At 30.0% G+C, this 21,741-nt stretch overlaps 3 protein-coding genes across 12 annotated transcripts; 2 read left to right on the forward strand and 1 right to left on the reverse strand.

Moving 5' to 3' along the window:
* Positions 1 to 545: 545 nt before the first annotated feature.
* Positions 546 to 10,580, forward strand: LOC100742577 (adenylate kinase isoenzyme 1). Of its 5 annotated transcripts, none has more exons than XM_003484613.4 (5): positions 546 to 988; positions 4,407 to 4,688; positions 7,616 to 7,741; positions 9,219 to 9,404; positions 10,116 to 10,580. In XM_003484613.4, the coding sequence occupies exons 2-5, from the start codon at positions 4,503 to 4,505 to the stop codon at positions 10,191 to 10,193; spliced, it is 576 nt and encodes a 191-aa protein (XP_003484661.1). In that variant the 5' UTR covers positions 546 to 988; positions 4,407 to 4,502; the 3' UTR covers positions 10,194 to 10,580. The 5 variants fall into 5 exon arrangements, with proteins under 5 accessions (XP_003484661.1, XP_012236752.1, XP_012236729.1 ...); XM_012381329.3 differs by having other exon boundaries at positions 587 to 705; XM_012381306.3 differs by having other exon boundaries at positions 716 to 988; positions 4,392 to 4,688.
* Positions 10,581 to 10,741: 161 nt separating this feature from the next.
* On the forward strand, positions 10,742 to 12,972 carry LOC100742693. The gene is made up of 4 exons (XM_003484614.4): positions 10,742 to 11,120; positions 11,957 to 12,103; positions 12,181 to 12,411; positions 12,628 to 12,972. Exons 1-4 carry the CDS (start codon positions 10,877 to 10,879, stop codon positions 12,813 to 12,815), a joined length of 810 nt encoding a protein of 269 aa, XP_003484662.2. The 5' UTR covers positions 10,742 to 10,876; the 3' UTR covers positions 12,816 to 12,972.
* LOC100742812 (SH3 domain-containing kinase-binding protein 1) lies at positions 12,653 to 21,186 on the reverse strand. 6 transcript variants are annotated; one of them, XM_033319110.1, is made up of 10 exons: positions 20,626 to 20,959; positions 20,241 to 20,457; positions 19,666 to 20,091; positions 19,359 to 19,563; positions 18,915 to 19,246; positions 18,679 to 18,780; positions 18,425 to 18,522; positions 18,150 to 18,339; positions 17,891 to 18,009; positions 12,653 to 12,775 (listed from the first exon to the last, which is right to left on the reverse strand). In XM_033319110.1, exons 2-9 carry the CDS (start codon positions 20,397 to 20,399, stop codon positions 17,908 to 17,910), a joined length of 1,614 nt encoding a protein of 537 aa, XP_033175001.1. In that variant the 5' UTR covers positions 20,400 to 20,457; positions 20,626 to 20,959; the 3' UTR covers positions 12,653 to 12,775; positions 17,891 to 17,907. The 6 variants fall into 6 exon arrangements, with proteins under 6 accessions (XP_033175001.1, XP_033175006.1, XP_012236557.1 ...); XM_033319115.1 differs by lacking the exon at positions 12,653 to 12,775 and adding an exon at positions 14,955 to 15,469; XM_012381134.3 differs by lacking the exons at positions 12,653 to 12,775; positions 20,626 to 20,959 and adding an exon at positions 21,168 to 21,186 and having other exon boundaries at positions 17,854 to 18,009.
* Positions 21,187 to 21,741: the final 555 nt, after the last annotated feature.

A 21,741-nucleotide genomic window follows, 5' to 3' on the forward strand; every position in this document is an offset into this window, starting at 1 on the left:
TATATTGATGCAATTACATTAACTGTATTCCTAACTATGTAACATTTTATGATTTAATAATGGATAGGAAATATAACAAAGTAATGAAAAAAGTAGATGATAATTCGGCTTTTTACTTTTGTTAGTTTTTAATATTTTACTACATAACCTCCATCACAAAAGGTCGAATATTCGAAATCGTTTAAACGAAATTTGTACAAAATTGTTGTTTTCGATTACAGCGTAGTACGTATATACGTATTCTTGTATTAACGTTTTAATAGCAAAAATTTCATGCTACTTTGGAAGCGTAATTTTTTTTTACAATAACTATGATTAAAATGAATAACATTTATGTAATGCCTTTAGTCTTGTTTCAATCTTTTAATGTTATATCATGTATGCCTTTTATTTTACCTAACAGTAATATATATAAAATAATAAATATTACCATTCCACCAGTTTAGCTTTTAGTAAGCTTTTTTAAAACAAGCGACAGATGGCGTTGATTTAAACAAAGAGAAAATTTCGCTCGTTCATCCAAAAGCAGACGAAAACCGCAGGATTTGGAGTCAGCAGCTGACAGTCTGATACCAGTCAACAGTACGAAAGGGATTGCTGGGGTTGGGAGGGCGTGGGTGTAATTCGTGGTCCGATTACACGAATAGAAACTGAGGTCCAACATTTACCGCATATTTATTTTTAAACATTGTAAGCATTCGCTTTGTAAGATTCGACCGGATGCTTTTATATATATATGTACATCTAATGCCAATACAACCACCTACATAATCTGCGCCCTGAGTGACCAGTGTAAGCGCTGAAATTAATCTAGTCGTGTTAGAGCTTTTAAGCGAGGCGCGCAAGTTTCTGACAATTCTGACGGCAATTAACGATAAAATTCTAAAAAGTGTATATCTTGTGTTGCGCGATACTATTAACTTTAAGTGTAATTCAACGAAATCGTATATTCGTGTACGTTTCGGAACAAGATAATTTTATTGTCGAGGTAAAAGCAAATAAATATTTAAAACTTAAAGAATTTGTATCGCATTTCCCGAATATAATTCCATATGCTTATCCTTCTAAATGTGATTTTTACATTATATATATGATTGTGTGTGTGCTGCAGTTTTTCACGCTTGTCGTCCCTAAAATGATTTTACACATTTTTAAATTGATATTTACGTGTAGTAATATTAAGGATGGTAGGAAATTCAAGGTGCCAGGGATGTGAGTTACATGAACTATGTAACACTGTACTTGTACTGTATTCATCTTGAATGTAAGATGCTGATGTTACATCATTGCACATGCGTAAAATCACTCCCACCCGATGACGACGAGCCAATAAAAAATCGATATGTTTAAAATTTTAACGGACAAGCTTTAATTAGGTATTCTCTTAACTTTTATTAGTTAATAGTGAAATCTTGAATCTGATGGATCTTGAGTAGCAAGTAAGCGGTTACATGTGTTGTCGCTGTATTTATTCCGATAGTTTCTCTCTGTCTTGTTAAAATACTGCATAGCGCTTTCATAGCTCTGTAGTCGCGCCATTTTTACTGTTTCGTTTTGCTTTCATTACCGTTATCATTTCAATTATTTAATACGCGTTACAATAAAATGATAATAATAAGTGGCTATCACAATGAATATCGAGTTAATTTATATAACAGTGCGTTTAGTACACTATCAGTTAAAAATTTTAACTTATTACAAATTTCATATTTGCTCTCATATATACATGTACTCTTTCTTTAAGATGAATAAATATTTCGTTTGTCCTCGTATTTATACTTGAGTGCGGTAGGTAGGTAATACGTAATTTAATACATAATCGTATATCTAGTACATAAATAAGCTGTATTTTAGCTGTTATAAATAAATTAGCTGTGTTTTATTTTAACTAAGAATAAAGTTATAGATACAAACAGCAATGAAATTGACGAAATTTTAGTTTCGTATCGTTATGTAAAACAAATTTTGTCTGTTTTGAGCATTTTTTGCGTTAGAAACCGTAAGAAAAAAGCTACTGAAAGCATACACTATAGAGAAGTTTGATACATGTAGCGTGAACGATAATAGTATGGCAATTTGATTTATTTCTTAATAATAGAAACTGTAGAATTTTGGCAATTTTTGGCTAGCTTACTTTCGTAAAGAACGTGCCAATTTCAATCTCCTTATTACGAGCAAATATGAAATACTTATCATGTTTATCGTTCAAGCGATATCATCATTTCGAGATGGAATAATAGCCAATCTGACAAACAAAGTCAGCTGTACAAATAAACACTGTATTTTTCTCAAGTGTTTTCAAAATTATATAAATTACTGAACATGCATCTAGATCTATTAAAATAAATTATAAAAAAAGTAATATTGTTTCGAGTATTAAGAAAACGAAAAAGTATTAAAATTGATAAAAAAATATTAAATTGTGTAAAAATATTTTGTATATTTATTCGTATTTTTACGAATTATTTTCCTTGCTATTTTAACGCGATGTAAAAATTCATAATTCATCGTAATGTGGATGAAAAAAGGAAAAAATGTGTACTTTCGTACGTAATGTGCACTCGAGACTGGGAATGAGTTTAATCCAGCGCTAGCAAGTATTTTTAACACAATCACGTATACGAACGTTAATTTATGTGGTCAATGGGCTGAAGCTAATGCATAACGTTCAATCCTACTACCATAAAACGTTCATGTATGAAAATTACCTTAAAGTTCAAGGGAAGTATACGCGGTTAGAGAGAATATTAGAAGCAAAATAGATATATTGATCAAGGGAATCGAAATAACAAGGTACAATTAATAAATATATATTAATAAATATATATAGGTATCAGTGTATTAGTACAAACTAATTACATTAAATTTTCTACAAAAAGCAAGTTTCTAATCGAAGCACTTGTGCCCGAAAATTATTATTTACTTTTAACAGTAGATCTATCAGATCTATTAGATCGAGTCGTAATGCTTGTAGTTAAATATGCTGTATATATGCATATCAACGGTTCTAATTAAAGCGGTTATGAAATATATATATATATGTATTAATCATATTTCTATCATAATAAAAGATAATATTAATATTTGCCAAAAGCACTTGTATGTCTTGGGTAATTGCTAAATGTCATTCAAAAAGTTAAAGATTAGCTTTGTCTTTTGGAAAATATTGCGAATATAACAAGATTGAATCGACGCAGTCTGTTGTATGGATCAGTAAAACGCAGTGTAACAATTTTTTTCATTTCTAGTCTTTTCACGATTTTCGCTAATCGCAAGAATGCTAATTCATAATAATAATCCATAAAAACGCAAACACCTTGCTTATAAGCAGTCTATCAATGCCGTAATAGATATAAATATATTTATAATAAGTATAAATAAGAGATGTAAGAAAGAGATATAAACCGTGCTTCTAAACCTTAGATAAAATTAGAATATGATATCTTCGTTAATCCCCTGATAACCAGGTATTTAACCAGTTAACTGCGCTTGACGTGTATACTCGTCATTGTTTGATTTTATCTGCGCACCCTGTAAGGTATTTTTGATACTAAAGTTCGCAGTTAACAGGTTAAAACGGTTGCTATTAGCGTTTGAAATGACTAGTAGTGTAATCGTAATGCACATGATATGGTGGCATGGTTCGCGAATCTTTAACCTTCTCCGTTTAAAATTCTGAATTCTAAAATCTTCTATCCTCACCTTTCCTTTTTTCACCTCCTTTACTTTCCGCGTCGTCTTCTATGCTAATTTCTCCCTCTGTTTTTCTACAATGTGGTACTAGATGTCTTAGCGCATCTGTTCCCGCACAGGTCACATCTTCTTTCAGCTATCACGTTCCATTTTTCTGTATTTTCATATCTTATCTGTGCTATTCCTTCCTTCCTTCCTTTCTTCCCGTTGTTCTAATGAATTTATAATTTATACCCTTCACTGTATCTGCACTGTTTTCTTCTACATTTCTTTTTCGCTTGTTTTCCTTCTTTTATCAGTGTATCCACTCCTGCTTGACTTATCCCATCCCTTTTTATATGTATTATAACCTTGTCAAGATTTCGTTACGCCTTTGGGCTTGTTTTCACTTTCACGATCGTGCTGTCATAGTCAAATTCGTCGTGAAGCGATATTAAAATCGGAAATTCGAGAAAAATGAGCTTGTCGTGTGATCCTCTTTCGTGATCTTCGTATACAATGACGTGCGAATTCTTTTGGTAGCAAATACGTTATTGAATACATATGTACGTATACTAATTAATCTGTGAAATATTTCACATTGGTGCAACGTGAAATCATCCGTGGAACATTCGCGTATCGATCATTTAGGGAAACTAACCAAACAGATCGCCATCATAATGTTCAAAATCTGATGGAATTGAATTAATGGGCAAAAGGTACATTCTTGCTAGGACGAAAAACAGACGGCAGTAGCGGACATTTGCAAGTTATATCTCGAACAAGAATTTATATCCACTGTACGAGAAGCATCGGGAAAATCTGAGAGGATGAAGACCGTCTGGATAATCGGTGGACCAGGATGTGGGAAAGGAACACAGTGCGAACGAATAATTGCAAAATATGGATTCTTTCACATAAGCAGCGGTGATCTACTGCGAGAAGAAGTTGCCAGTGGTAGTCCCAGAGGAGCTTCGCTACAGGAAACCATGTCCCAAGGTTTATTTGTCCCAACGGTAAATAATGTTTCGTAATGTTTAAACACGATGTCAGATTATTCCATGAATTTGTGAGTTGCTTGAAAAGTATTCGTATTGTTTTTGCCAATTGATTTTTTCTGTTATATCCTACGCGTTGTACGACTCGGAATGGAATCGAAATAGTTATTTAAATATTCTTTTACTCGATAATAGATACTGCTTGTAGCTGGATATCAAATACATCGGTTAAAGATAGAGCAATTAAGTATAGGGAATAATAGTAAATAGTAGTAGTAAATAAGAAATATTAATTACTCATAAAAAATATATTTCATCTTACTCATATTCTGATCTTGATAAAACATTTTTTTTTATAACAAACAAACTGAATATTTCAAAAGCTTTTAAAAAATAAAAGCTAGGTGAAAAGATTTCAAATGAAGAAATTCATTGTCAAGTAAGACAAGTTTTTTTTAGGAATGCACTTACGAAGCTACCTAATACCAAATAAATGACAAAGAGTTATCGAAATATGTAAACAGTGCAGACGTTGTTTAACGATGTATTAATGCTATAAACATATAGATATGTATGTAACATACATATGTAATATCTCCAGATTGTTCCCAGATTTTACTCTGTCGGTTTCTGCATTATCTATCTATCGATAATAGATCTTTAATCAAATAGCGACATTATATATGTATCATCTATTATTCACTATAAAATATTCAATTATTGTTATAATTACTATACTTATATGTACATACGTAATAAATACGAATACTCTTCTTACAGATGCATATAACGGTACATAAAAAATGGTGAATTTTTGTTTACTTTGTTATCGGTCGAAGTTGGTATCTATGACTAAAACTCGCGTACGTCATCGTACGTTATATGAGTTTTAAGAAATGTCGAACCACGCGATACAAGTCTGTAAAAATAATCGTCAAGCGTAGAGCGATAAAATTATAGACAAGATATACAGGGTGCGGCCGAATAATACGTACAAGCGGGCACGAGGTGATTCCTTATGAAAAAATAAGAACAAAATATAGAATAAAATTTTTTCATTTAAGACTTAATTTACAAAAAAATCGAATTTGAAAATTTATCAAGTATATTTGAATGTAGCTAATTCTGGACTAGACAGAACTGTATAATCGACAGAAGGTCATTCTACGTGTAAAAATAAACGGAAAATGTACAATAAAATTTTTTCTCAAGACGCTCTGTTTCTCAAGAAAAAATAAATTTGAAAATTCATCGTACGCGTGTAAGTACTAGATCGATTCCTAATTAAACATGTTCGAACTCTATTTTCTTGAAAATAAAGCCTTGAACGAAAATATTTTATTTTATATTTTGTACATACTTTCGCTTCTACGATAACAACCTATCAATTATTTACTCGTATCCAGTCGGTAATTAGCCATGTTCAAGTATACTTGAGAAGTTTTCAAACTCGATTTTCTCGAAAACTAGATCTTAATGAAAAAATTTTATTCGATATTTTGTATTTATTTTTTATAAGGACTCGCTTTGTGTTCACTTGTACATGTTATTCAGCCGCACCCTGTATGTTATCTGGCGATGGATGGTTTATTCGTTATCCGAAGATGAATCACAAGCTTATTAAAGATCCATTTCCGCACAACGGTACCCGTTCCGTGTCCGCCTCGTGTTTGTGCTGTTTACGCGTTAGTATTTTTATACGACCACTGACCAGGGATGGTCCGGGATGTATTCGAGACGAACGTGCCAGTTGGTTTCAAGTTAAACACGATACAAGTACGCGCAAGAAAATGTTAGCTACAATAGCGATACTTTTGGCAACGAATAATTTCTTTTGTTCATCGAACTTTATGTAAATTCTTATATTATCTGATTAATCAATTCCTCGATTTTTGTTAATATGAGAATTTATATGAAGTTAGACGAACGAAAGAAATAACGATGAATGTACAATTTTTAATGGAATTTTGAAACCGGTCATTTGACCAGGCCTGGTGAGAATAGGTTATGGATCGTCACTAATCTACTATACGCTTGTACATACATATACTCTTTTACTCTTGGGCAAAAATATCTTCTTCACGGTTCGTTACGCACAGACTGCCGGAACAGTTTCCATTAATAAAAATCACTAATCTGTGCAAAATTTAAGGTCGATTGGGTAAGGAAGATGGATACCCCTGAATCTTCGAACATAAAAATCATTATTTCAATGACGCGCGTAAAGTCGATTTTACATGCGATTATCTTCCAAGTTATTGATTATAGGAAAAACACTGCATTCTATATTACTATATTCTATTCAGTTGTTTCGTTCTTGAAAAGAACGAACATAAGCCTAGAAAATATTACGAAACTCTTTTTTTCAAATTTTTCAAATAGCTACATAGTTTAGGAATACATGGTATATATACATAGCATACACACACGTATGTCATGTGTTTCATTTCCCATTTTGAAAACATTTTGAACGGATCTGAAATGTACAAGTAGTGTGTACGAGTTAGAAAATATTTATCGCAAGTATCTATACACTCTGTGTAAATCATTTAAAAGATCTTTAAAAAGATCGTCCAATATAGTCCAAGATCGTCCAAATTGTCTTTACATTATTCCATACTTTGTTCGAACATGGCGTATCTCTTAATATCGGACGAGTACGTTTGACGTATATAATGAGCGAAAACGATGGAAAAGAACGTAAAAAAGATTATTAACTATATTCGAATAGGCCTATTTTTTAAGAAATGGACAAAATTATAGCTAATAAAAGTTTCAGCGATCTTTTTTGTATTTGGTCTTTTTCCTAAGCTACTTTCGTAACCCATAACCTATTAAAAAATAAAAATAAAACAAATAATAAAAAGTATACAAACGAGAACGCTGTAATTAAAATATACATAGTACATGATAGAAAAGTATAAAAATATTCTTTGTTTTACTAGGATATCGTACTGGACCTGATAAGAGAACGGATGGAAAAGGCTAAGAAGGAAAAAGCTACAAAAACTGGATTTCTTATTGACGGATATCCCCGTGAATTAGAACAAGGTCTCCTTTTCGAAAAGAAAGTAAGCATTAACACGACGATTATAAAAATATTACATATTACGTATAACTAGACTACGCATGTTTATAAGAAAGAATCGTTGACGTTTATATGGGCGAATGTTTTATACTGTTTCAAGTATATGGTTTTATAGTCATAGGTTTTATAGTCTCTGCAAGATGTCTCACGAGGAGACATTAGTCATCGATACATACAGTTTGGTTTAAAACCGTGTCTTTTTAATTTACTCCACAGATGGACCTTTTTTTAACGTATTTCTAGTGAATATTTTCAGTTGTTTATCATTTATGACCAATTTGAAAGAATTTTTGGATTTATCCAATGAGCGATTGAGCAAAGTTTCATGTTGTTATACGCATAAATAAATAATGAAAAGTAGAAAAAGAAGAATATTTTAACGGAAATGTGCGTAACATAAAATTATGAAAATCTTTTCAAAGAAAGTACTTATGAGTAATTATCCATCATACTTGTGCGATTTGTATGATTTTTTCTTTCTTCTACTTGATATACTTGGTACAATATACCGGCATCGTTTTATGGAAAAAGATGAGACATCCTGTATCTTTATAATAGATACTATGTACATTCTGTACATTTCTAATAAATTTCTTATAAATGCAAATATTCATAGTCTAATTATAGCAATAAGCAGTAGCAATTCCCAATAGAAAGATTATCGAAGTTTCGAAATACCAACGAGTCTATGTCGCACGCTACGTTATAACACAGAGAAATTTATTTACTTTTCTAACCTTCCATAGAACTTACGTATTTTTATTCACCTACAGTGTACAGTAGACTCTCGTATAATGCGGTTAATACGTTACGTGCTATATGAATTGGCGTTACAGGAAATCGAGCTGTACGGGAAGTTTTCTCGTACGTAACGCGTATAACCTAGCAAGTAAAGTACGTTTCATCAAATAAGACGGAAGTTTAAAAATAAATGGCATATATACGAAGATGATTGAAAACAAAACATATTATTAACGTTTGTAAAAAATCTCTTATTTCATTGAAATTTAATAAAAATGTAATTACATAAATTTATGCATCATGCTTTTTAACATTTTTTCAAATTGAAAAATACTTGTACAATCTTGATTGTTAGTCACTATCCGAATCGTCCAAAATCACATTCCAACGCCTTCGTTCCGTTGGAATTAAATATTCATTTTCAATCGTCGAATCGGCTTCGCTCATACAGGTTCGATCCTTTCAATGAATTTATTATCTTGCTTTGTCATATGTATTTGGCGCGTTATAGGGATTGCGTTGTAGGAACTCGCGTTATACGGGAATCCACTGTATATTTGACGCAAACACGTAATATTGTCTGTGTTAAAATGTTACAAAGTAATGGACCAAAAGTTATGAAATACGCTATGAAATGAAAGGGAAAATTGGGAATTGGTAACGTAAAAGAGAGAAAGACAGAGAAACAAGACTAATCGCGAGTATTTTCATGAATTTAGGTGTGTCCTGTCGATTTAATCATTTTCTTCGATGTTTCGAACGAAACGTTAGAGAAGAGGCTACTAGGGCGCGCAGCAGTATCGCAAAGAGCTGACGATAATCTTGAAACGATCAAAAAGAGAATTCAGATATTTAACGTAAAAAATGTAGAAATTGTTAACCATTACAAAGACAAAGTTCTAAGAGTGAGTATTCGTGCGATCATTTTCTAATTCTTTTCAACATATTGGGCTATTTGGAAAGATCGTAGTGAAAAGGAGTTTGAAAGAACATATGTACATATTGTACATGTATATGTATAGTAAGCTTTCGTGACATCAGAATTCGCGCTGTTCTGCGTTTTCACAAATAGTTTTCTCCTACATACTTCGGTAACCGATTACGTTAACTTATGATAATTTTGGTGCCTTTCAGCCAATATCAATTTTTATAAAATTTTAAATTATTGGATCTTTATGGAAAACGAATGACACGATATGCATCACTTCGACGAGTTTCATCGAGCGATTTATCGAGTAGTTTCGTGATCGTTTGCTTCTTCGAGAGATTCTCTTGTCCTTCTTTATAAATCTTTCTTTTTTTTTTCTTGTTGTTGTTGGCACACGACGTGTTTTTTTCTCGATCAATACCAACTTTTTATCTTTAATCGATGTATTTGCTGTCCAATTAGACGTAGTAACTGTGTTCAAGCAGCGTTCCGCAAAGGTATACGCTTGTGTATAAGTAATTCTTCCGGAAATCTCATCGAGTATATATGACACGCAGAATAGACTAAATTTAGAGAATAGAATAGATCGACTGTTAAAAATGCTACGAATTTTTCCAACAACTCAATATAAACAAATCCTGATAACGAATAGACGCAATAATGGAACCTTCTTCAATGTTTCATGTAGATCAATGCTGAAGGCAGTGTGGATGACATATTCGCCGAAGTTTCCAAAGCGTTAGATGCTTTGTTGAAATTGAAATAGACACTGAAGTCTCTCATAGAGATCCTTCTATAAAACCGTCAAAATCATTCGACATAATTCTTTGGAAGTCTACGATCAAAATATAAAATATATTTTACGTTTCTTATCTATTTGTATTTATACAAATATTTGATTTGTACAAGTCTATGAACGATTTATTCAACGTTTTGATAGTTTGGCGTACAGTAACGGTCGAATACGTGTATTAGATACCAAACAGTACCTGTTCTTGTTGGCGATATATTCTATAACGAGTTAAAATAGAACTATTAACGAAATAATTCACGATATTTCGTAGAAAATACCTCATCGTTTGATTGTTATAACATCGCTCGTAATTTTATCGATTGTTTCGAATAATAATAATAATAATAATTAATTACGCTATTTCACAATCATGGAAAGCCCATTCTCCAAAAATCATTTCCTTCCTCTAGTTGAACGTCGACGTCATTTCAATCGAATTCATCATCTTCATAAAATCTAGTAAAACTTCGAAATCTGTTGACTGCGCAAATCGAAATTCCGTTTCTATTGTGTACATATCGCGTCGACGTACAGGTTAATTGCTTTGTCCGTCGGTCTGTGTCTCCCGATTATCCAAGAGTATCCCAGTTGTACAAAAAAATGATGCATTTTCAAGTAAACATTCAATCGGATAAGATTCTTCAGTGAATTAAAAAATGGAGAAGTTAATTGTAATTGTGACATACTTGATAGCGTGTTTAGGATTACACTTAATTACATGCGATAATTACTGTGAAATTAATTCACGACAGTTACCATACTACAAATTAATGAAATCTAACGCCCGTTCGAATCAGTTAATACTCTCAAGGAAAACGGTGCAAAATGTGAACGAGTGCAGGAAGTTTGCTTCGGTGAAGAAGGCTTTGGCATTTAATTATGGTTTAGACGATGACTATGGTAAGACGAAAGACGCTGATTGGAAACGTATCGTAATGTTCCACGGTGTTCAATCGGTGCTCAATAGTTAGACGACTGTGTGTGTTTATGCATTTACAGTGACAAATAAAAGTATTGTGACATGGAATAGTACATTCTAAGTAGGGTCTTGTGTAAATTCCTGAAAAATTACGATTCTTTATTAAACGAAATCTTTCGTAAAATATAACTCTATCATGGGTTGAAAACAATTACGATTTCGATTCTGCTTCTTCAAATGCTCACGTAGAACTTTTATTATCCGAATAATTGTTACAATGAATCGAAATTTTCGTTCTCATTCTAATTCCTATATCAATTCTTATATAGCTTCTAGATTATTTTCTTGTTTTTTTCTTTTGCTTTTGCAACAGGTGCAAAACGATTCTACAATCGATTCTGGTATTAATTATACTATAATCTGTATCTTATGTTTCGCCAAAAAACAGTTTGTTATCTGTCTTTAATTTTTATCGTATGCATGTATGCTTAACGATACTGAATCGGCATGTATTTCAGTTTGGAAGTTATACACGTACCTGTCATAAAAAGATGTGTCACACGTACGAAGAATCAAGTTTTAGACAGATTTATGCAGCATTTCTTTGGAAAATTTCATCCATACTAAATATTAATACCGGTCTTTGCTCGGTTACGTCATACGTATAAATATATGAAATATTCAAATAATATTCAACAAATTCCTGTCTAGATTTTCCTTTAGCTGCGTTTATAAAAATGTGAATTTGCATGAATATCAGCAGTCTGTCGGTAATAATATAAAACTGCGTGCCAGAGTTTTGTTTCTGTTCACATAGAATTGAATATTGGCGTTCAGAATAAAAGTAAAACAACGAGGAAAATATGCCAAGCGCTTCAATGTCCTGAGATTTACAATTTTACTACGCTTGTGAAGGACAAGAATTATAAATATTATAGCACGTATCCCAGCTCCATACCAACTGGTAAAAAAAAAAAAAAAGAATAAAAGTATCGACATGTCGCAAGTAACAGGAATTTATACAAATTATTTTTATTGTAGGTTCTAGCTTCACACTGGTCTGCGTTCCTAGGACAGGGATATTTGTATTTTCGAGCGATAACTTGAATTACAGCCAAGCACGAATAGCTTGCCAAAAAATAAATGCATCGCTGGCTCACATAATCAGCGAGGAACGTACTAACGGGCTTGCAAAATACATTTCGCCAAACACGCCTACTTTTGTCGGACTCAGTAACCGTAGAAATGGAAAATTTTGGATGAACGAATTTGGTATTTAATTTTAAATTTGTATACGGTAAAATTTTGCCACATAACGTTTACATAAATTCATAGTTTTTTGAATTATTGTTTAGAATTAGAAAATGATGCTTACGGTTAGGAAAACATTAGTTTAAAAAGGATTCTAGTCTTTGATATCTCGCTTCTTTATAAATTCCGGAAAAGTTATATACGGTATAATTAATAAAAATATTATACAATTTTTAGACGAACCACTTTTATGTTTTAATTATCGAGCATGGGGAAGGGGACAACCATCGCATTCAAAAGGATGTGTCACTCTGGTACAACCACCTCAATTACAACTTGGACCTTTTTGGAAAGTTGTTCCTTGCGGTAGTGTGTTATCTTTTATCTGTGAAATTTCACCGATCTATTCATATTTGCATAGCTAGAAACTTTGAAATCTACAAGCAAACATATTAATAGGCAGCAGTTTCAACTACACATATATGTGTGAAAAGCTAAAATAAAATAATATATTATGCTTTAAATGCTTTTAATACACACATTCGAATGTACTACTTATTAAAGAATATTCTAAATAAATATTTTTTGATCAGAAAATAAAATGTTAATTATTAAGTTAGTTAGAACTTGTAACATTCCGATATTAATATAACTGTGAGTATAAAATGTACAAAAGAGAAAGCAATGAGTTATTGTTAATGCATTAAAAACACAAATACTAATTATATACATAAGTTTAATACGTGGTTACAAGTATGATACTCATTACTAGCAGAAGAAAGTATTTCCTAACAAATTATTTACATTTGAATTGCTCTGAAAATGATCGATACGAAAGAAAAAACATAATTCTCACTCTTTGTTGATTATATACACGTATACAATTCTAGGATTATACCTTTAAAAATTGTGCTTCTTTCAATTATTTGCTTATTATCTATCACATGCTTTCTAAGCTGATTACTTAAGACTTAAAACCAACCATTAAGATGTATCGATACTTTATTTGTGGTTATAATAGGGTTCGGAAATAATACATATATATGTGCATATATATATCGTAATAATAACAATTTCATTATGTCAAAGTTTCATTGCTTCATAATCTTTAATACAAGCATTAATAATAAAGTAAAAAAATTGGATTCCAACATGTTACTCAAATAATATATATCTACACAAATTATCTTAATATATGTATGTTGAAATTCTCCGTCAATAAATATTTAATCGGTATTGTATTTATAATAGAAGAAAATATATATTATTCAATCTGCAATTTTATATATAATTTTATATATATTATTTCATATGCATGTACACTAAGCGGCCAAGATAAAATAATTTTTACTTACTCATTTCCATACTCGTATCAAAATTATTACACAATCCAAATTTAAGAAATGAAACAAAATACAACATGCATTCTAATCTTTTGCTTCACAAATTACTAGCTATCATTTACATTCTTCAAACAGAAAGTAAACATTGTAGACAATAATAATAATAATAATACTACTAATAATAATAATATTAATAATAATAATATTAATAATAACAATAATAACAATAACAATAATAATAATAATAATAATAATAATAATAATAATAATAACAATAATAAAATAAGAAGGAGAGCATGATTTCTTTGTCATACCAACAAAATTTATCTTCCATGATACATGATATATGCATAATTAATTTGAAACAATTAACTTGCATTCTATAAATGACTAAAACATTTCGACATATGTATGTTAATAATGGAAATACTCATTTTTAATGCGTGTGATGCATCATATATTTAAAAATATTTTATATGTAAGCAAGTTTCTATCTACAGGTTTATTTATAAAAAAATGCATGTTAATACCATACAGGTGTTAGTCCATTTGAAAGATCGTTGTTTTGACGATTAATGTAGTAAATAGTCTATATATAGTCTATAATATTCGTTACTAAAGGAAGACAACGTTTTTCTTTATCAAAGTTATTGTATTTAAGTAATTATTTCGTAACTTGAACATATATTTGACTTAGCTATAATTCAAATCTTCATTTTATCATGGACTTGAAAATAATTATTGTGTGATAATAGTAAAATATTATTAATATTATGCACGAACTTGGAAATTTTTCTTGCTTTCGCTTAGGACTATTATTGTCACATATCGTTAATTTGCAATGATGTATGAAATTTAGATTTGCGAATAGAAGTCTTGTCATTTTGTAAAATTTAAACGTTTTTTTACATAAAAATCTTACATTAATCTTTCAGTTGTGATAATATATAAAAGTATAAAAGGATTTATTAATGATATTTTTTGTATGGAGTCATATCAATTACTGGACATTTCTGAAATGTGGTCAGTATGCTAAGCTGTTTTTAGATCAAATCGATTGTGTAAAATTATAACAAATAACATAACTCTTCCATATCCTTTTAAAAATATTTTTACAGAGATATAAAACAAGATAAAAATTAGCGAATATACAATAAAAATACTAGTTTGAAAATTACTCGTAGCTTGTATAACTGTTGAAATTAAATTTCCAGATCAAACTACCAATTCAATGTTATTTATTTTGCATTGTATTCATTTACTTCACTTGTTCGACTAATGGGTGAAAAATCAAACATATTTAACACAATATCCATATAATACATAAAAATATACATTATCTCCTTATGTACAGTAATAGATATTGCAGAGAAACATATGACAACAATTTTATTTAAATATGATCAATGTAAGACGTTAGCTCAATTTATTAAGAAATACGTACATGAAAACAATGTTTTGAATCCTATTATGCAACAAGTTTGTGCTTTTGTATTGAAGTTATGAGATAGACGCTACATGAAAGAAATTTTCAGATAGGGTCTATTGCATTATAAGCATAATCTAAAATTCTTCAATGAATTGTAACACACTGATAATTATAATGTTCATGTAATAATCCATGTAAATATTTTGCAATTTCTTATTTACATGCAAACATTTTCAGAGAAAACTTTTTACTTATGGCATAATTATACAAATTCTTCTACTAGATGAAATTGTTCTTGATATAAATTCTGTAAACAAATACAGATATACATTCTGTATACAATTAACGACAATTAACTATAATAATAATAATAATAATAATAATAATAATAATAATAATAATAATATTAATATTAATAATAATAATATTGTTCATGATAATAAACAAATTTCATATAAAAATAAACAAACAAAAAAAAGTACGTATAAATCTAAAGCTGCCAAAATTTAACATCTTCTAGTGTCTTTCTTCTCATATGCAAAAGAAGTATTCTATATTTTATAACTATTTCATCCCACTTATTTATAATTACATCCCATTTAAATAAGCTACATTCAGCTGAAATGTGTAAAAATTTTGTACAATACTAATACTCTAATTTATATATTACATTGGATATCATTCAAAATGTAATGATATAATTTGTAGATCAGCTGTAAACTATATAAAAGAAAACTACAAAAATAGTATCTTCAGGCAATAAAAGTACTAACGTTCTAGATATAATGAAGATATTACAAATAAAAGGATTATAAAGATATTGTAATTAAAACATAATGTTTATTAAGTTTTCATTAAATTAAAATATTTAGAAAAAATTTATATCTATTAAATTTTAGGACAATTTTGTGAAAAAGAAACAGACATAAATTACTATAAATCTGATGAGAAGCACAGTGAAATCATTACTTTTTGAAAGATATACTTATTAACAACGACATTTATAGTGACAGTGTTAGTTTCATTGGCCCTGGCACTTGAATCCTTTAATCACTGCAATCTGTTTGTTTTAGACTAGAATTTTTGTATATTTAGTAGTTCATTTGCAAATTACTATAGGAATTTACTGTTTTCTTCAACTCATTTACGATACTGGGTATTTACATATTTGCACATAGCTAACGTATAATCTGAAATAATGTGATTATAATCGGAGGAAATATTATAAACCTGCTATTTTTTCTTTTTAGATAATACTGATGTAAAAAATTAAATATTGTTTTGCTTGTATTTATTTCATACACGTATCCTTAACCATCTCATTCTATACTTAAAATTTCCTTCATTTAAAAAAATAAAAAGATTTGAAATATTCAACAGTTTTGTGATTATATGGAACAAAGTTATTAATATAATTTGTTTTTTAAGTGAGCTTTAATGTATCTTGTCACTCTATTTCATATAGGATAAAAATTATTATTCATAGTTTGCTGCCTCATTTAGTCATATTATAATACGTGATATAAAGTATCACAAGTATTTCATCATGTAGCACCATTTTAAGTTATCTTAAACTTATTTCATTTTAAATAGGTATATTTAATACTTTGTTAATGCATTTTTTCTGGAAACTAAATAGTATTAACGTTTTTATGGTAGAGTTACAAAATTATGCAAGGGAAAATTAAATATATTGGCACTTGAATTATTTAATGGACTTAAAAGTAATTAGTATTACGTTATAAATGCGAGGCAGCTTTTCAACGAAAATATAAAATGCATAGTCTTTACTGATTTAGTAATTTAAGTACAAATATATTCCTATAGTTTTGAAATACAGTTTAAGGAAATATATTAGAAGATATACATATTAATTTTAAAATGTTTTAAATGTTTTAAAATAAATCTCTATATACGTATACAGGGTGAATAAATAAGTATTACCACCTGACTCGTTATCTATTAACTTTATCGAAAAATGTTTGAAATAAAATTTGGTGTATTTGAGAAGACTGGCCAGATGAATGTATTTTGATGTTTTGAAATATTAAAGTGACTTTGAGTTTCTCAAATGAAATGAAAATTTATGAAACGTATCGATGGTCAATTATTCAAATTCTCAAACAGATTACAACAGGATATTAATAAAAAATGCAGTGTCATTTAAAACATTCTAAAATTGAAAATCAGAAATCGAAATATATTCGTCTGGCCGAAATTTTCTCGAATACAAAAATTTCGTTTAAACCATTTTTTTTAATAAAGTCAATAGATAACAAGTTATTTCTGGTGGTAATTCTTATTGATTCATCCTCTATATCAGGTATCCATTACTAAATATGCTGTATTTTTACTTTAATTAAGTAATGAAGCTAATAATCCTTTAATAGATATAGAAAGATTTGGAAAGTTTATATTACATATGTTTTAGAAACTTTGAGATGTCATTAAAAGTAATATGAAAGTAACAAATAAAATACTTATAGTGAAATAAGATAAACTGACGTAAATTGAAAAAATGCTTCTTCAAGGAAGGAATGATATATGGAATATTTACTTAGTCAAATTAAATAAATACTGTTACCACATTAGCGAAACAAATTAAAAATGCCGCTACTAGAATGAATAATTCTAAAAATTATACAGTAAGTATACACTACTGTTCGACGATATTTATAATGGAAAATGAAATTGAGATTTTAGCAGCATTTTATATGAAAAGACATACTGTAGAATTTGTGTTGATTAATCAGGGCTGTTGATTGAAGAGACAGGAGGTACAAATTGTTCCAAAATTTGTCCCATTGTTTGTTGTAACATTGCTTGCTTTTCTTCTAAAGCAACAACCTGTTTCATGTAATTTTCAATTTAATTAGTAATTATAAACATTATATATATTTGTGGAACAAAATATTACAAATTATTACGAATTAAACATACATGAAAAATATTTAATAACTTTAAGCTAACTCTCTTACTATACTCACCCTTTCTAGTAGTTGATTGTAAAGTGCAAATGGGACATAAGCAGGAGGAGTTCCAGGAGTAGATGAAATTTGTTCAATATGTGAAGATGTGTCACATTTCTGGCTTTGACTTTTATCCTTCAGTCTACTTTCTTCACTTTCCCCTTCTAATTTATTAATACAATCAGCAACATTTGTCGTTGTTAATACTCTACATTAAAATTAGAAAATTATATACAAATTAAAAACTTAATACTCGTACCATCATAAGCATTTATTGAAAAATGCAATTTTACCGTGAACTGGGGCGTTCTTTTTTTTCTTCGGATTTATCAATACGATCCACCGACACAATCTTTCTCCTTTCCAATTGATTCAATTTTAATTCCTCTACCTAGAAACGATAGTCAGCATAAAATACATTACGTGTTCATACGAGTATAATCATGGAAAATTATTATATTTATTATTACAAAATTTGTATATAGATATTGTATATAGAATATGAAAGATACATATGTACATAAATAAAATATATAAATGGAATTACCCAAGGTGCTTTTCTTCTTGCTTTTGCAGCCAATCCTTCAGGTTCTTCTTCCCGTAATTGTTCTAATATAATGTCTGCATTACCGTTTGCTAAGTTATCTTCCTATTGTGAATAGAAAATTACATATTTTAAGAAGTACTAACATTTTAGATATTACCGACACATATACTAAAAATTAAAATATTAAATTAAAAATTAAAAAATTAAAATATTAAAATAGAGCCAAGAACACTAACAGGTGTCGTAGTGGTTGTGGTAATTGGTGGTCCAGTAACGTGGCGTCTCAAACGTTGTGAAGAAGGTGGACGTCGATGGGGTGCTTTAGCTCGAGAAGCTGTTAAATGCGAAAGCGGTGCACCTTCTCCTCGTTCTACGCCATCTAATTCTTCACCCAGAGCTATATTTGTATTTCCATTACCATTATTAGTTCCAACATCAGCTACAAGACGTTTTAAATTCGAGGTAATTGAATGTCCACTTATATTTTTCCTTTCTCCACCACTTCCTCCAATTCCTGGAGAAGTTGATGTCGTAGATGCTCCTGTTGATATGGTTTTCTTAGTTACATCTGTAGTAAAAATATAACAATTTCAACAATTTATAGCAAAATAAACGATTTTATTTATAGTTTAAAATTTTATATGATTTTTGTTAACTAATTAGAATGAAAAATTAGATACCTGCATGTAGATCTTTTACATCCAAACTTTTTCTAGTGTGCACTTTTCCATTCTTTTTTATTTGATGAGAATGTTTTGTAATGGACTTCATAGATGCCTTAAGTTTTTGTTCATGATCTTGATGATCGGATGGAACATTTATTACTTCAACAAAATTATCAGGAAATAAGCCTACTTGGCCATTTAATTCTCCTATCCACCATCCCTAGAAGTTATTTTTCATACTTATTACATGAATACTCTCAAATTATAGTTTTCAAAACTTATTCATAAGAAACGGATAATACTCGATTTAAGTAATCAATACCTTATCAGAAGCATTTGTAGATAGAAGAGTTATTATATCTCCTTCGTTTAATGTCAATTCATCTATATTAGCAGCTTCATAAGGAAAAAGTACTTTACACAACCTTCTGCTCTCTTGATCTTTGTGTTTATCAGATTCTTCATAAACTGGAGGAGAAACAAAATTTGATGGAAAAACACCAACTCTGCCTTTAAGTCTACCTCTCCACCATCCCTCTTCTACTTCGCCCAAAAATTCTATAGAATCTTGGGGTACTAAAGTTAGTTCATCTTTATTACATGGTTCATAATTAAAAAGCACTTTACAAAATCGTCTTTTAGATCCGCCGTTTTTTAAGGAGACATCTTCAGATTTAGCACTACCAGCTCCTTCGCTTCCACCACTTCCTGTACTTCCAACCGTTCCACTTGATAAAGGTTCCAATACCTATATTTGATTATAATTATTTATATTAATGTATAAAAATTTTACACCAGCATTTCTTCTACATTGGAAATGTATATAAATTTTATCTTTCAAATATTGTACAATCACCATATAGAAAATATATTAATATTAAAAGAATGAAAAGTTACCTTGACAAAATTATCAGGAAACATGCCCCGCTTATCTCTTAAAGTTCCTTCCCACCAACCACCTAACATCACTTTAATTTCAGTAATAACGTCTCCTTTCTTTAAAGTTAATTCATCAGGTTCTTGTGCTTCATAGTTATATTCTACAATTGCCTCCATATTTTTTATTCTAACAGTAGCTTGAATATTTTAACACATAAATATCACAACCTTATATCTGCAAGAAATACAAACTAATTTACACTAAAAACACCAAAGATACATATAAATTTACATGTAGATGTAGATAAACAGAGCACACGAATGACATATAAATGACAGAATACGAACTCTCGAATTAAGTCACTTTTTCTCGAATAAAAGTTTGATAGGTTAATTTATTTACGTGGGCAGTTAGTGTGAAATCTCTAGTCGTTCTCCTTGTAACGAGTTCTTGTTGCAAATGAACAAATTACTCGTTGTGAAAAAGCAGACTGAACACAGAACGTAGCATACGTATGAGTTAAGACAAACTGCACGTCCGTAAAAGTCATTTGTTCTTCGTGCATCCTCCACCTTTCATATCACTGCACGTATTTATTATATTCATTGTATTATAATGTCTAAGAGATGTGTCGGTGTAAACTGAAAATTTAGGCGTATCCCATATTCGGTTAACAGTTCGATATATCTGTCATCGCGGCCATCTTGGACTCCAAGCTCAAGTGAACTTCAAGATGCAATTTATGTGTAGTATAAGGTGCGCATGCTAACCTATCGCTGACTCAAAGAACGCGCCAAGCAATTTATGATTCATTTTCGCAATGTATAAAGCCCATCAATGAGTAGGCCATTACTCCAAGAGATGTTCAAGATTGTACGAACACGTTGGTGATTCATAAAAGACGCTGTTAACTGAATTATGATCGTTGCTTCATATGTATTTACCATTGATCTAGATATTTCACTTTCTGTAGATGTAGGTTATCTACCGATGCTTATCACATTTCTCGTGAGTATTTACATGTGCAAAGAGAACATTCGTCTAGAAAGTTATATGCCTTGCTGTATATTTTTAAGCAACTGATTCATATAAATCGGTTACCACTAATAATAAATATCCTCACGTATCAGTCAGATATGCGCAGAGCGCATACAAAGTTTCCTATGTATCTAACATTTTAATCATATGTAACGAGGTCATTTTATAAAACGTTACATAGTAACGTTATCTGATACAATAGGTAAAACAAATTTGATTTGGACGCGTAAGCTAAACTTTATCGTAGAAACTAATTTCAACTGAAACATTTACGATATTTGGAAAAGGTATTGAAGAAATTCTTAATCGTAGATAAAGGGTATATATGCGCGATTTTATGATCGAATCAGATATTAAGTTGCACAGTTGCTCCTATAAATTCAAAAATTATGAATGTATATATGTACATTTGCATACATACATATATCTATCTGTCTATCTATATATATATATCGTAGACCAATATTATCGATCAAACTG

Source organism: Bombus impatiens, unplaced genomic scaffold (assembly GCF_000188095.3).
Source record: "Bombus impatiens unplaced genomic scaffold, BIMP_2.2 scf_0019, whole genome shotgun sequence".
In the NCBI taxonomy this organism is placed as follows: Eukaryota; Metazoa; Arthropoda; class Insecta; order Hymenoptera; family Apidae; genus Bombus; species Bombus impatiens.